Source organism: Formica exsecta, unplaced genomic scaffold (genome assembly GCF_003651465.1).
Source record: "Formica exsecta isolate Colony F162 unplaced genomic scaffold, ASM365146v1 scaffold72, whole genome shotgun sequence".
NCBI classification, from domain to species: Eukaryota; Metazoa; Arthropoda; class Insecta; order Hymenoptera; family Formicidae; genus Formica; species Formica exsecta.
Genome location: NW_021853485.1, coordinates 5,782,199 through 5,799,953, shown reverse-complemented (window position 1 = coordinate 5,799,953; position 17,755 = coordinate 5,782,199). Strand labels below are relative to the sequence as shown.

The 17,755-nt window shown below is 35.1% G+C and overlaps 1 protein-coding gene across 3 annotated transcripts in view; it reads left to right on the top strand.

Annotated features, from left to right (window-relative positions):
- The window catches only part of LOC115243376 (nephrin-like), a 251,510-nt gene that overhangs the window by 161,106 nt on the left and 72,649 nt on the right, over positions 1–17,755 (top strand). For all 3 annotated transcript variants that reach the window (XM_029820317.1, XM_029820316.1, XM_029820318.1), the window contains one exon: positions 8,030–8,156. In XM_029820317.1, the coding sequence (XP_029676177.1) occupies positions 8,030–8,156 (127 nt within the window). The remainder of the gene's footprint in view (positions 1–8,029; positions 8,157–17,755) is intronic.

Below are 17,755 nucleotides of genomic sequence, written 5' to 3'. Positions count from 1 at the left end.
ATAATCAAACAACTTTCGGGGATGTCAGGTCGAATAAAATGGATAAACACACCGCTCTCTCCCTCTTTTTGGGATTGATAGCCGGATTCGCGCGCCGTTTTAAGGGAATTGCTTCGTGTTTAATCAGACATCGTCGGTTCTTGAGGTTAAGGCGTCGTCGTCATTGACGACGACGATGATGGTTCGGATAGCAACGTCTAATTCGTGAAATCCATTAGTTGAGCGAAAGAGCCCTCGCGACCAGCCATCCCCCACGCGCATTTGATCGAGAGAGAAACGACGATAATGGCCGACGCTTTGGTAGATACGCAGTTGCTGACAGACAAGAAAAGGGATAAAATCCAGATAAACGCGAGTAAAGATTAATTCATATTTGTACGTGACGTTGCAACATTCACTTTTGTGGCAATTTTCCTTATTTGGTACATTTTTCGTAAAGATCTTATAAAGATTTATCGCTTATGATGAAATGGAGAAGTTGTCATAATAAAACTAAATTATTATAGATTACAAGATCTTCACATTCAGCATTTAAGTACTTTATATTAGAATTCATACTTGTATATTTATACTCATTTCCCAACAAAAGTAAAGCCTTGCGGAAACATTTTTTCGTAATATAATAATAACAAAATATTGCTAAAAAATTCTCTTCAAGAATCAATTTAATCGCTATATATATATATCAAACGCGGATGATAACGGATACATTTTCCATTAGAAGATATTATCTTGTTGCTTATGCTACCGCGAATATAAATTGACCTTAAAATGTTTCTTGAGGCCTGCAAACGCGCACTTAACTCTCATGTAAATTAACTTGCTTGAAGATATATAAACGTGGTATACACCCATTAAATACATTATCAAAGTAGAAGAAGACCGCACCATAAAAAATTTATGAATAATATAAATCTACGGACTATCTCATCTAGGTTCTTTTAAATCTTTTTTGTCAACTTAAAAAAGAAATTGGAAGTATCATAATCTTTTAATTTTTAAAATAAATATTTTGAATGTTGGCAAATTTTTCAAACTTTATTAAATTATATTTGAAATTGACCTAAAAAATATTTTTTAATTACAAACAACATTTAAAATATTTTTTGAAGAGAGAGAGAGAGAGAAAGAGAGAGAGAGAGAGAGAGTTGAAAGTTACTTAACATGGAAGTCGTTACCAGTCGTTAACTTTGAACGAACGCAAGCCGGAAAGGGAACTTGGTCTAACATTGAAAGCAGCTGCAAACGACTTATGTAATCGCGTTTTGTAGGTAACGTCTTGCAAAGTAAAAGTAAAAGATGTGCAAAAGTAAGTTTCCGACACACATTTTATTATATGACAGGCTCTACTGAGCAAATGCATTTGCATAAACGTCAGTACTCTTTTCATCTATTTGATCTGCGCTGTTTGACCGTCGCTGGACCATAAGGCCGACTTTGCGCTCTCTCGAGCTGTACTACTGGATTAAAGCGGACGACACGTAAAACGCGATCTCTCAGACGTATTATTTTTACGCAATGCTAAGCTTCTCGTAAAGGGGCACGGGATACTCTGTGTAATCCAGCTCGGGTCAATCTTTAATTCCGGTTGGCATATTTCGGACGCACTGTTTTTATTTAGCCGTACGGGGAAAATTAAGAATCCTATTAACGAGATACGTTTATCCGTCAATAACCCATTTAAAAGCTCGCTTAGTAAAGATATATGAAGAAACAAAGAGAGATTTGTGAGTTAAAAAAAAAAGATTATAAATATTTATTATAAACAAGAGACACGAAATTATATTTATAATGTGAAAGACTGGAAAAAAGTTTTCGGATAAATCTGGTAATGAAAGATTTATAAGATATTTAAAGCGCTCTAATATAGAAAGTTTTGAAATCAGATCGTTTTCCAAAATTAAGTTTTAGTTTCATTGCATTCATTGAAACGTTTAGCAATGTTTCTCGCGGTTTATTCAATATGACATCCTTTTGAAAAAAATAAAGAAGCCAAGCAGTAGAGTTATGTGAAACAGTATTTGATCAGCAAATCGATAAAATTGTTTCCAATAATCATTGAAACAACTAATTTCTGATCGGTGCGTGAAATTGGCTCCAATAATCGTTACACTGAACGAGTAATTCCGAAAAAGCAACTTTCACACACATCCTCCATAAGTAGCTTTTTTTTCCTTTTTAGTACGTGAAAATGATGACGTTCGACGGTAAACTAATCGATCCGATTTAATTTTCAGAGAGCCGATCTTTTCGTAATAATTCTCGGCAAAAGCACGCCTCGAATTTGTCGCAGTTTCGCGCATTATTAGTCGACGGATTTTATCACCGCGAGTTATTAGCCCCGGAGTTTTATCACGAACGACCTCGCACGCCAGTGGAAATATACCGCGCGTTATCTCTTGCGACGAGAAATACGCGTCATGAAACGAGAGTTCCGTTTATGCGACGCGTACTGTGAATTATTTTTCGACTGGTCGGAAATTTCTCATTGTAGGCGTATAGCTGCTTGCTGAAATGGTCCCATTTATGTGAAAAATTTATCCGATAAGATCCGAATAATCTTTGCATTTTTTGTTTTTTGTTTGTATATATATCTTTTTACACTTGTTTTTCAAGTTTATATTTGCATGAATTTTTGTTTCTGCTTTTTTTAGAATTTATCCGTTAACGATATTACGGATATATGAAAAAAATGGCGATTGAAGTATTTTATACTATACCAAAATTATGATATCATTTTTCAGATTAATTGTTTTAATAATTTAATAAAGTATGAAATATTACCTAATCGCATTTTTTATTAATTTATAATCTTTTATTTAATTTTTAATACATTTCGCATAGTCCGATAAATTCAATGAATGCAACAGCATGCCTTTCATTTATGCCGACCTTTGTCTCTAGTCGTACAATTTTACACGACGATGCTGACGATCATGAGGAATTAATCTGCCATATAAATAATTTCGATATTGCATTATTACATGGAATTTGATCATGTGCCGTCGCGCAAAGGGCGAGGGAAATTTATCAAAAATACAATTATTGTAATAGCGCATAACGCAGCTTCATTGCGCGATTCGCGAGCGAATCTGAAAATTTTGCAGACAGATATAATAAAACAGTGATACAAATGCGCGCGAAATATGATAGGAATTAAATAATAAACGCGTTATATATATAAGCACATACACACACATGAAACTGCACGCAGAGAAACTGAAAAGCTCGTCTCTCTTGCCGGCCGTGGAAACTCGGCGCTTTTGAATATATCAAAAATCACTCGCGAACAAAAGACGAAATATCTGTCGGTGCACTTTTCAAATTAAAAGCTTATCCCGCGCAAAGCTCATTTAACGAGAAAGCACATGAAATGAAAGCAGTTTACGATTTGCACATAGTAGAATTCATTATGCGGGCTTTCTATTAAAAGTTTCATTTGGACAGACGGATGTAATTGCGAATACTAGAACGGTATTGCAGAAACGAATTATATTAAATGATAATAGCTTTAAATCAAATAGCGTTTATATGAAGGTAGCGAATTTTAACTATCTAGATTCAAAAAGTTTCGAGGATGCTCAAACCTTGGAGATCATGTGTAAAAAGAACAAAGCAGTAGAAAACAGATATGTAAAGATGTCTGTCTCCATTCACATTTAAAATCTTAAGAATGCGGTTAGAAAATTATATCATTTCAACAAGAAAACTAATATAACAATAAATCATCAAAATAATTTAAATAATTATCGATTGATGAAAGCTTGTTCTTTTATATAGAACTTCTATATAGAAAATGTATTTGTGTTCCCAAATTTGTGAGAAAGATTTGTTTGATTGTTTCATCTATAATTTAATTATGAAATATTAGTAAATAAATAAAATCAAAACGTTCAAGAGCAGAATAGAAAGCTCTCGTATCTCACAATACTCTAAAAATTCTATTTTGACCTGAGGAAATGAGTTACTTTGTTTCACGACACCGACGATACTAAATTTTATCGAGTCCACCAATGATACTCAGTTGCATCTGTCGCATTTACAATACATACTCAAACGGCATGTATGCGGCTGCTTATGACATCAATAATATAAAAGGCTTTCGAAACCGGTATCTACCTATCTATCTCGTCCGATTCAAGAAGGATATTACTACTATCTCGTCGGTTAGAAAGAGAGATAAAGAGATATTCGCTGATGCACACGTGCTTTCTTACGTCGAGCTCGTCTGCTTTTAACGCGACAGGTGAAGACGAAGAAGAAAGAGCGCAACTCTTGAAAGAAACGACGCGGATTTATTTCGCTTCCTGAAAGCTCTCTTGCGAGTACAACAAACGACGAACGTTCATCTTATGAGAAAAAAAAACGCGCATTTCTTTATATTAAAATGGGAAATACGAGCATATAATCGCGTTTTCATGCGTTTATTTCCGAAGAAAGACGTGCAATAGAGGTATTATTTTAATGTTTTAAAGTACATAATAAAACCATATTCTCCATATAATTTGAATTACATAGTATTTTTACAGTTATAGTAGTACTTTTATAAATATTATCGAATTTTAAGAGTTCAAAATATTGTTTACTTTGAATCATAGCGATACGTTTTTACATTCATATATGGAGAAGAATTTTATCTATACAAAGAGAAAGGAGAGAAAATTGTAGCCTCTTTTTAAGCTGTCTAACTAACAAATGACTCTGTGACAGAGGAACGTTGTTAACTGCGTGATACCACACAAATGTATTTAACATGTGCGACGTAGAGCCTGGTGAAACCTTTCTTGCTTGCGAACGAATATACCAGGTAACTGAAGACACAAGCGAGTTTCCGGATGGGCGGATCCGAGTGTGGTTTTGTGTATACACACAAACGTCCCTATGTACACATTCGCGCTGTGTGTATATGTGCAGAAAGATGGAAGGGCTTTCTCCCTCTCTTTCTCTCTCTCTCTCTCTCTCTATCTCTGTTCCTGTTTCTATGTACAGCTTTTCCTCTCGTCCGTGTCTCCATCAGGAAGGTAAGAAGAAGTTAATCCCGGACCCTTTCACGACGAGAACGCAACAGCGGCGTAGTACAAAAGGGCGGATACGCTACGCAAATTGCATCTTACCTGTACAATTACGTTTCGCAAACGGACTTGATCCTGTCAACATTCCATTTATTATCTCTAGAGCACAAAATAAATATCAATTTTATATAGGATAAATGGATCATTCTATAAATTCATGTTTATTTGTTACGCAGATTTTGTATTTGCGATCAATGTTCGACGTAATAAAAAAAAATCCTTAGTTAGATGATAACATACGTGGAAAATAATAATGAAAAAATACATTATTTTTTAGAATGAATAAAATAAACTATATTTAATTTACTTTTTAATTCATAATTCTTAAAAAAATATACTTATAAACTGACTACTTTTACCTAAATACTTTTTTTTATTATATTTGTTTTTTTATTTTGTATATTACTTTGGCTTATTGTCACTACATGTTATATTTTGTTTTTATGACTATTTATTTTAGTTATTGAATGATTTGCAAATTGTGTAATTAAACATACAATCTTATTTGAGATACGTGACATGCGCAACAAAGTAATCTAGCCATACGGGAAGGAATTTCGAAAATTCTGTACTGTCAGTTAAGACATTGCCGGAATTTTCGCCGATAAATTCGGCTCGAAGTTTTTCAAATTCCGGAAACGTAGCCGGCGTGCAGTTGGAGACTGGCTGCCGCCCGTCAGAAATTTAATTTCACCCAGAGCTGTCGTCGAATCTCACATTTTAACTCGTATTGTGTTTATTCATTCTTTATTGTTTTTGATCAGTTCGCGCGCGAAACAGACAAAATGTAGAACCTAGATAGAACAAGTAGGAAAATGAAGGGAAAAAAGCGGAAAGAATACACAAAAACGAAAAATAACGAGAAGGTGTCGTGAAATTCTTTGATGCAATGTGACCGAAAGGGAATTTTGTTATACGCACGCACACATCCATACAAAGCAGTGCACATGGCGCATCGATACATATTTTCTGTCCGCGAATCTACATGACTAACGGTATCGAAATTTCAGCGCTATCGCCATGAACTCTGTGGACAAGCTCGTTTTTTCGAGAGCGTTTGTCTGGAATATAACGACGTGTATCTCGTTTTTCGTTACACAACTGTCGCGTTTCTGTAGCACGTACGTCGATACAGTATTCGAAATTGAGACGTGCCGTTTTAAGGAGTGAGATTCTTCGCGATTGCCTTTCACGTTTTTATCATTTTTTCGCCGGGATAATGCTAAAATTATTCCTTTCGCTCAATATATTGGATTTTATAAATAAAAACTTGCAGCGACCATATATAATTATTTAAAAACTTAATTTATCCGTGATATCAGGTATTAAAAAATTTTAGTGATTTAATGATGATTTAAAAATAGTATGTGTGTAATTTTTTTATTACAATTACTATTCACAAAAAGGACTACAATATATTAAAAATTTGTAGTTAAATTATTTCCATTAGCGCGCCACGTTGTTACTTGTATTCGTTCTTGTTAATTTTGCATTGACTCTCTGCGTGTTACATTAAAAATGTATTTAAATTAAAGCACAGTATGTGTGATTATGAACCAATTTAAATGCACCCTAATGTATAATTACATAAGATTAATTGTTGTATAAGATTAATTATGAAATATCACATGTGTGTGTGTGTGTGTGTGTGCATAACAATATTATATCAATAATAATAATTATATAATATAATTTTAATAATATCTTTTTAATAATAGAATTTTAATAATATTTTTCCATAGCAGGAAAAAAGAATAAATGATATTGATTTTTCATAATCAAGATTTAATAATACCATCCATAAATAAATCGCAGTTTGTTATGTAAAAAATCCGATTTAACATTGCGACATGTAAATTGAGAAATAAAATTGGTTGAAAGGATCTTTCTCGGCTAAAAGAGCGAGAGCAAAACCCGTGCGAAATAAGAAAGAATTACGGAAGCTCCCGCGTGGCGACGTCGATTGTCATGGAAATTAAACCGGACGGGGATGAATCTTTGAAACGGTTGCCTATAGTTACCGAAATTTGGTACAATTCTGTAATTTGCATTACATCAATTTTTCATAGCGAAAAATCGTTTCCGCTGACGCAAGACGCGAATATTTTCTGCGTTTTTCGACGGAATTCTAATTGCCGAGAGGATCCGACATCGATTTCGCGAATTCTCAAAGGCATTCCCAAAGGAGATGCCACCTATATAAACGATAAAAGGATCATCGTCATAAAATCCGGGAGAGAATCCGAGAGGGATAAAAAAAAATAACGGATATATAACGTACGCGGTGACCCGCGAGACTCGAATATAAGTTTTGTAAGTGAAAGAGCTCCGAAAATGATAATAATAAAGCGGCATTATCTCCTGTAATTTTTCGACGGTCTGGGTTTTCGCAGCCACAACCGCGCGCACGCGAGAGGAAATATGGGGTCACACATTTCTGGTAACGAAAACGCACATATTTATTTAAACATTTCACGCGTTCATTGTTCGCGCTTGAAAAATGTACGGTCTCGCTGTTGCGATAAAACGTACGCTTTGCCGGGCTATTCGGCATCGCGTTTAAAGTCTCGTAAACAGCGCGAGGTGCTAGTTATGCGAAACGATAAAACAAAAATGCGGCGCGACCGCAATTTTCCATCGCGGAGTTGGGAGGAAAAAAAATTGAAAAATGACACAGAAATGTTATGAAATCGTTTATCTTCCACTTCTTGCGCGTTGCGATTTTCCCTGATTATAATTTTCGTAATGGGACAATACAAGCGGAAACGACGGTAATTTTCAGAATATAAAAATTATATTTGATTATATTGATTATATTGATATATAGTTATCAAAATATCATGAAAAAATTTGACTATCTATATCCATCTAAGCGCGAAGCAAGTTTTGTACAAATTTCTGCAAATCACTTTTCTAATAGAACAACCAAGACGAATGATTGTTATTTACAATTGCAGGACGGTATGAATCTGCTACAATTCACGCCGACAGTGGAGGACGAGGGAAAGTTCCTGGTGTGTCGTGCCGAGAATCCGAAACTACCGGAAGCCGGTATCGAAGACCGATGGAAGCTGCAAGTGCACTGTGAGTACCAGATGATAGTTGAAAATAGCGATGACTGGCTTATTTTCGAAACATAGCTGCGTCACAATACGAAACAGTCAGCGAGCAATATTATCGCACAACGCCATTTATATAAAAAAATTATTGGGGATTTGATTCACACACACACACAAGAGCAATAGATAAATTAATTAGTCTGTGCGTGTAATTTGCGGAGCATACAAATTGACAAAGACTCCTTTATTCATATTTTATTAATATCGGTTTTAATTTTGCTTTTTCTGTGCTTTGATAAATTTAAAATTTTAATAAGATTTAATCTCTCTGGCATTCATCGTTGGGAAGAAAGTTAGTGAGTTTGAAACTCTGTATATTCGTGATACATTTGATTGAAGGCCGAAAATTCTGTGCGCGTGAGCGCTTTTTGGGCCACGTCATAAACACTGGTGTAAGCATGCGTTACGTTTTTTTCCGGGATATCGACCGTCGTAATGATTCTTTTGCCAATCACCACGCGGGGGAGGAATGAATCCAATTATTCCGATAAATTCCGAAAAGCCGGCATACGGGGCGAGATCACCTTCAGGACAAAGGCTGCAGGCGGGCGATCGGAATTTCATTCAAACGCGTTCGAATAACGGGCGCCCCATGCGATCGCCCTCAGACAAGAACGATCCTCGTAAGTCTCTCGATCGTTCTTAAAGGAAAATGGCGCTCTTAGAGCAGTGGTATCTTCCTTTCTCTTTTCCCCCTTTCGAAGCGAGGAAGTTAAATATTCTAAACTCGAAGGAATCGGGAATAACGCGATAGATAATTTATTATAATGCATATTGTATCTAAATAATACATTTTTAAAACAAATACTATAACATTTTTACATATTCTTATTTAAAAGAATTTTTTCTATTATGTGTATGTGTGTATTGTACGCACACACGTGTATATTTAAGAATATTTAATGTGTTTTTGGAGGTTTAAATAATCAGTTTCGAAACTGTTTATTATTTAGCTGTCGATTGCAGTCGAATAAATTGGTTTTTGCTGTTTTAGCTTTAGTATACATTTTGCACATATTAATTATCATGTAGAATGTACAACCATTATAAAATAGATGTAAAGAAATACTCGTTTTGAAATTAGCAAAATAACTACCCTTGGGAAAACAGCGTAATTTGGGATAAAATCACATAGGTAATAATCGAATGAAAAATAAAGTCCATGTAATTAACCAACAAATTTAAATATCTGACGGTTGGGACGATAACAGGTTCATTATCCATTAAAAAGTTAGCGTAGCGCTATCAGATAACATTGAACAGCGAGAGCTAAGCTAAACGTTATTAAACCTTAATAAACGTTAAGCTATACTACAGACAACACGGTGTAACGTTCGTTGTACACATATGTAGTAAATATGGTATAATAAGCTATAAATAATTATTTGATTACTTATATGCTTGAAACTTAGGGAAACTAAAATACAAAAAGACAGATTCGAAATGATAGGAAGTAATTAAGTTGATAAATTATTTTTTAATATGATAATACATCTTTTTTTATATATTTTTAGCCAATTTCTTGTTTCTGAGAATTAATCTTTCCTTAACCGATTTAAAATAATTGATATTGGGAAATAATGTGATAATACTTGAAAAAAAAAATTATAGTTGCTTTAGAGATATCAATTTTCCAGTTTATAATCGGTCTCTAAAAGAAAATCGCTTGATAGCATTTAAAATAAAATACTTTGTAATATTTCGAATTCTGTGGTGTTAGTAGGGGCTCTATTTTATATCGCGGCAAAAAGTATGGTTGTTTGTGCAGAGGCTAGGTACTCATTGTCGCGATACAAATTGGAGCAACACAAATTGAGGCTGAGTTTTGCACAGTTTAATTGCTTGCCTTGACCACGCGGCGCGGAAGTAAACAGCCGGAAATAATCGGGCACGGTTAATACTTCCGCCAAATGAAAACGTTCAGGATCGCCGATACGCCGGCTTGTATTGCTAATAAAGCCAATAATGAGTTCTCGGAATCGCCAATGGCAAACGCCATTTTTACGCAAAAACCTGCTAGAAATTTCATCTTGCGGAGCAATCAATCTCTGAGAAATAACTCGAAATCAATTATAAAAAAAAAAACCATACGTATAAATATATCGTATCTTTGTAAGAATTGAAAATTATTATTCATGTGTGAGATGTAAAATCAAATAGGAAAATAAAACCCCATTTTTTATACTTTATTTTTATCCGTCCAAAAGTTTCAACATAATAATGAATCTATTTAATTTAAAATTATCGCTATATGAAAAAATTCATCGAATAGATAACTCGTCGGGGAAAGACATTTTGCAATGTTAATTTTAATGCGACTATTCGGACTTTTCATCGTCATATGTTACAGTTTTTCAATTCACAGAAATAACAAGATTTTGCAAAGAATATTGCAAAATACGTTGCAAAATGTTCATAGTTTCTTTATATTAACCGTGCGATTCTAATCAATTATCGTGCTAAGCAGTCATCCGAGAATACGATGAGCAATATCGGCAATTACATTTCACATCCCGAAAGTTAGCGTGTATTAGCGCGGGATGTCGTTTCCGCTCCAGTGATCATACAGAGAACGTGGGCCCTGCTCAAGGGCCCGTGCGACGCTTTGAGTCACAGCGTAACAATTTGGATTGCCGACCTGAAGTGTCCTTGAGCGAACGTAAAGGGATGTTAATTCGATTTCAATAGGTGGCGCGATGCATGGATGCACCAGCGGCAAGATTACGCACGCAAACATGCACACGCAGAAAGCAGCCAGTGCTTGCTTAGCGAGAGCGAGCTCGAAAGTAAAAGGGTAGAATGGAAAAGCCTCGCGCGCGTATCGAATATTAACCCTTTGCAGCGTGTAGAGCGCTCGCATGGCGAGACTTTTGCATCCCACGTTGTCTCGATTATTTTGATATTATAAGAAAGATACCTCGTATCGCGAATATAAATGCGTTATACAAAATCGAAGATTAGAACCAACCACGGTTAAGATTGATTTTCAAATCAACGCGTTCAAGTCGAAACAAAGATGGTACAATTCTATTGTATAAAATAAAATTAATGAGAAATTAAACTAAGATAATTAAAAAAAATTAATTTTAATATAATTGCAAATCTTTATTTATTTATATTACAATTATATATAAGTTTTCAGTAGAAAAAAATAGATCTCTTTTTCCTATAATCACATCGTATATCGCAATTTCATCTTTAAATACGAATCAACGCACGATAACATACCAGAATAACGAAAATCTAAACGTCTTTCGCGGCGGCGCATATTATTCTCCGTGATTCAATATCCTTCCCACTTTGACCGCTTCTCTTCCACTGCGACATTACTGTAGCCGTCGGATCCGTTGTGCAACATTGGGATGCGTAACGCGCGCGAATTGGGGGGAACGTCTGCTCGCCCTCGCTTATATATATCTATTAGTTTTCAGAGTAGCGGTGCATTTATCGAGATCGTATATTTCGTACACGAATCCGAAATAGCTTTATTCACGAATCGGCAACGTTTCTGCGCAGCTGCAAGGAGTATTATCGATGCACGTGACGCGTGCAACTGTCCGACGCAACCGCGTCATTCCTCTTTTGTTTATCTCAGGGACTGACATTTGACGGCGAACTACGCGTGACAGCTGCCATCAGAGAAATCAGCTCTCGTTGCACGCCGTATTAGTTTGTAACGTTTACATTTCCCCTGCGCGTGTACGTATCTTGTCTATAATATAGAAAGAATTTTTGCAGTTTTCCGTAAATGAATAAATTAAATTTTCGAAACACAAAAAGTTTAAAAGGTTTTAGAATTTTTATATGAAAGAATTTGATAAAAAATTATAAGCGCAATATTTTTTTGAGATATATATATATATATATATCGTTATCTCTTTCATAAATAATTTTAAGTGATTTCTGAGGAAAGAAACCGAATGATATTTTTACCCAGTTTTCGTTACTCGTATATGCTGAATGTATATAATTAAACATCTTGTTTTAAGAAACGACTGACATACCCAATTTGATAACTGTAATCAGCAGTCCGACAACAAATTTCCGACGATGGGATAAACTTTTAACCGCCAGTTTACCTATATCATACGACACACAACTTTTGCCAGGGAATAATGCGGCGCCATCCGGATTTTTCTGTTTCTCCCCGCCCGTAAAATGAGTTTATCTTCACGGGTGGAGACGAACGCGAAATAAAAATTTGTTCTCGTTAGCCGGCTTCTCCTCGCGCTTTCGTTATGACTTGGCGTCGGCGACGCATAAAATGTCGCGGTTAAATGAAATTTGATTCGACCTCTCGGCCCTCTCGTTTATCAAATTTTGCTGTGCTTCGTAATTTTAACTCGACAAATGGTTTCGAGAGATATGTAACGTATAAATAATACCTCTAAAATCCCGCTATTTTAGAAACCCTACATTTTATATAAAAATTTAATTCCTTTAAAATACATAGTGTGCGCGCTTTCCTATATTAAATAAATGTTGAACGTTGATGTTAAAATTTAATATAAAATATTACTTTTTCAGCTATAGAGTAAAAATTGAATAATATAACATTTTTCGGCGCTGTGTTTACATATAACCAATTGGAAGATGCGATATTTGCATGATCGGGCGCATATTATAACGGCGAATGCAATGGCAGAGATCTTGATAACAACTTTGGATAGATTCCAAATGGCAACATTGCTCGTATTTCCTTGTGCCAAACAACGCTCAGTAACGAATAGCAATTACGGTTGGTCTCGTGTAACGAATATATCATATGATGTGTAATAGGTATCTGCGAAAAATGCGATATCATTTGTTTTACATCAAATATTGATATATAATGAGGATAATGTGTTATATATTGAGATAATTACAACAAACTAGATTAATCGAATAACCCATAGTCGACAAAACGAATATTTTTCAGTGCTTCACCACAAAACGCGCGACACGATTGCGTAACAAAAATTAATAAAATCTAACAGAAATGAAAGATCAAACATAGAGAGAACGTTGGAAAATTAGAGACAATATAATTTTTCGAGAGAAGCATATAATTCACTGGTGGACGACCAATATCGGTCACCACACCCGGGAAAAAAAAAAAAAAAAAAAAAAAAAAAAAAAGTTATAGTGCAAACCGCAACGTTTAATTTGTACGATCAAAAAGCCGCAATTACAATAAAAGCGCAGTTTGCGTCACAGAAACTCAATAATTTAAAATGTTTTTGCGAAAAGCAGTGGCCAACCAAATGCCTATCATTCTTGATCAACAATATAAAATTACGGCAAGGTAAAATCAATTATCTTGTCACAAAGAGCATGGCGAAATTTTCACAAATGTATTTTACCTAGGGCCGTCGGTATTTGATTAACAAACGATCGATAAATCGGTCGATTCTCCAAAATGGCTTCCAAAGCCGATTTATTCATGTAATCGAAGTGACAATTGTATCTCCGATTATTTCAATTCGTCGAGATTTTCAATCCAGTTGGGTTTTTCACATGTTTGATCGTGCTTTGCAGATGTTTACATCGTTTTATATCGACAGTCTTTGTTAACAGTATAAAAAGATTTATGTAAATATAGATAAATAAACATAGCGCACATTTTCAGAGAGAATTTCGCAATTGAAAATTTATTAATAGCTTGATTTTTTCGAGAATCAATTAACAAATCTCTAAAAAATTCATGTACACGAAAATCTGCTTTTTGGAAAGCACATAACAGATAATAAATCGTAAACGAGCATCATGTGGAAAAGTATTTTTGTTTAGCACAGACTTATATTAAAAATTTTTAAATGTGCAGTGATTGTGTCTGTATGCGTATGGTACCGATTCTTATTTTTTATTTTAGTAATAAGCAAGTCACATTATCGATATTTGATATATGTAAGTGCTTGTGTTTTAAAATGCGATGTGTAAAGAATTTTGATAGTATCGATACGCATTTTTCAAGCGTAGCATGACTAATGGTATCGATACCCAGCGTTTTTGAACATTGCCAGTCGTATCCTACGTAACCGCAGGCGAACTCGGATCGTTCATCGGGAAAATGGGCGGCCATTATAGTAATAAAGCATCCCATAACTGCGCAGTCTATCCTGCCTAATGGTACAACGACGAATCTATCAACGTCAGACTCGAGTCGGCGGCAGTGGTAACGGCGTGTACTTCGTCAGACACAGTCCCGCGCTCGCTCATTCGAGTTTGCGTTGTAACGCGCATAATAGAGCACTCAGAAGTCTAAATTGATCGAAAGATAGGTTTTCGTCATCCTCGATTTATCTTCAACATACCCACAAAATGTCCCAGAACTGGCGAGAGTAACATGCGTTATCTCTCGAAATATTAATTCTATACATTTTTTTTTTATAAGAAATCAGGATTTTAAATAATATTTAAAGATTCTTGAAAGTTTAGGAACATATAAAATCCAATTAATTGATTCAATTGTAACAAAAGAAAAAAGTCGTGAAAAATCGGGATTATTGGCATCCTAATAACTGATTGAACGGTTAAATATCTCACGGATAAGACCGCGAGGGATCATCGAGGTAAAACAAAAGAAGGGTTGGAAGGGATAGACGGCATTGCCCACCTGTGGCTGGCCACGGATCATCCGTTGTACGAGCACGAGTTCGACGTCAGATTTTTTTGTGTGTCCTCGCTTCTATCTAATCGAAGAATTTAATAATCCATGTTGCGCGCGCGAAAATTTCAAGCGCACAATTCCGAAATATATCGTCTCTATCGTTTCTCATCGCGAAAACTTTGTAAGCACAAATATACGAGCATCCATTGCTCTCAGAAGGAATGAGCGCAATCAGGATTAATATATATGATAGCTTGAATATTATTTGACTGGAGGGATTACACGTAAATATAAGTCTGCCCTAATATTTCCCTATCCTTTCAAAAAATTGCGTTAATATTATTCGAAACGTTAATATTATTCGAAATTATTTAATCACGTTATTTATGGATATATCATTGTACTCTCTTAAATATATATCAAAGATTTTTTTCTTTCTAGTTATAATACAAATTGACTATCGAAAGGGTTCAAATTTCGCCACCAATAGACGAGTTGTCGAAAGCGCAGTGGGGGAGTTTATGACGAAGCGGAAGGAAATGGGATGCAGGCTGCGCCCTAGCGCGGCCGAGAAAGCGGAAGGAAGTGGGTCGACGGCATCGTCCGTGTCACGTGGTTAACGATCTGTTCGGTCACACGACGACGCTTCTCGTCGTCGTCCGGGACGGAATGCGACGAGGGCATAGCGCGTGTTCATTCACCGGAAAGCTATTTTCCGCTCGCCCATTACCGGACGGTCCGTGCCCCCGGTACATCCATGCGACCGCACGTACGTGTATCCGCAATCGCGATCGCGCACGCGTGCTTTTAACGTAAATGAACGTTACTTAAAGTGAACCTGTGCAATTCACTCGCCCCGTCATTATCCCGAATGAATTATTCGAAATAACAGAGAAGATTGTATAAGTGATATTTCTGTGAAAATGATGATCACGTGAAAGATATGAAAGAAATAGACTTATTATTTATATACATTAATTTGCTTTGGTTATTTATTAAAAATATTAAGAAAATAATTACTTATGCTGAAAAGACGTAAAGTTAGTCTTTACTTTGTTTAATCATCTAATATTGAATGTTTCTATTATTTTTTGCCCTTTCTAATTTTTACGATTCAGGAAAGAAAAGCAAAAGCAAACTGCTCCAATGTACCCCGTCTATATCGTGATTTTCCGGTCTTCGGCGTGAATTATCGCGGTAAACCCGCGATAAAATTTCCGCCGAGATAAAGTCCGCCACGTGAATTAATCGAAAAGAAAAATAAAATGCCCGCCGCGTATTTATATCCGCCAAGTCTCGTCGGCAAGATAAAAATGCGCACGGTCGCGGAGCTGTCAGTGGAAAATCGATTAGGCGAAATGAATCTTGCAAAGAGTATAAAAAACAGTTTTTCCGGCCGGCAAAAATGATTTCTCGACCAGCTCCTCCTCTCCCCTTTCCAATGCTGGCCATCCACAAATCACAGTTCGCGATAAATGTTCGCGGCCGAACCCGTACGATTATTTATTACCGTAGAAACGCAGAGCATGTTTTGCGACGAGCTCTTACGTGCTCTTACCTTACTACGATGGAATAATTGACGGAACTCTTGAGTTAATAATACGTATACGCTACTAATAATAATTATGCATGTGCGCGAGTAATCAATCAATCTGTTTGGACAGGGCTTAAACAACTTGTCAGAATAGTTGCTCCTAAAGAAAGATAAGCGTGTAATTTGCAACCTGACTTATCTCGCTGATGTAATTACGTGTAATCCGCCACATACATTATAGTTTACATCGTTTTGTTGCTACGCTAATGAGAATAAATTCGCGATGCGTTGTAGGGAATGTGAATAGAGATCTGTGCAAATTATACTGCCAGAAATAGATAAATATTAACATCGAAAAGAAAATGGTTTTTACATATATTTTTAGTTTAAGATTTTATATATTAAGGAATATTATATGCCTACTTCGCGAGCTTATGGTACGACTTGTTAATTTTAATGCCAAGTACAATTATTTTTGCGTTCTTCAATTTTTATATCAAGAAGATATTAAAGTTGTAGGTATATTAAAAATTTTTTATATAAACTTATAGTTTGTTCTAAGAATTTTTCTTAAGAGATAATTACAGTCTTAATATTCTATTTGATATTGATTATCATTCTTTTATATCATTGATATTTAAATGAAATATATTAGATAATCGAGAATAATTTTACTTTTTTATGTAAGTAAAAAATATATAATTACTCGAGAAAAAATGGACTTATGTAATTATAATATATAACATCATATGTACATATATAGCCATATATAATTATATTCGAAACTCGGCGCAATTGTATATGTGTATATAATTATACATATATGTGTATAGCCCCCCCATATATGATCTTATATAATTACATAATAAATTTTATATAAGTCTACTTTTTCTCGGATACATATAAAATATATTCAATGATATAATTTAATGAAAAATTTTCCGTATTGGAATTTACAAAAAATGCGCTAGATGAGAATATATTACCAAATAACATTTTTATCGAAATAACTCTCCTGCAAAAATTTAAATTGGAGTATTAATAATATTTATTAATAATACTTATTCATAATTAAAGATTTTTTTAATATCGGCAAATAATTTTATCAATGATAAGTCGAAATATTAAAAATAAATGATAATATTAACTATGTACGTGATCACGTCTAAACATCATTGTATAACATTTTTGCTTCTAAAGACGCTTATGTTGGATTTATTATAATTATAACATTTAAACTGTGAGTGGAGATTAGCTGAAAGAAGATAAATGAATAATCCTCGCAAGAATCTGGCGTCGCGATCTTACGGAGAATTGCCGATCCTAGCGGCAATCCACCACCGATTTCACGCGCGCAAAATAGATGAAGTTACCAAAGTTGCTCGCCGTAAATCGCAAATTCGGGTCGGCAAAGAACGCGCCGTATCGGGGAAGGAGCGTC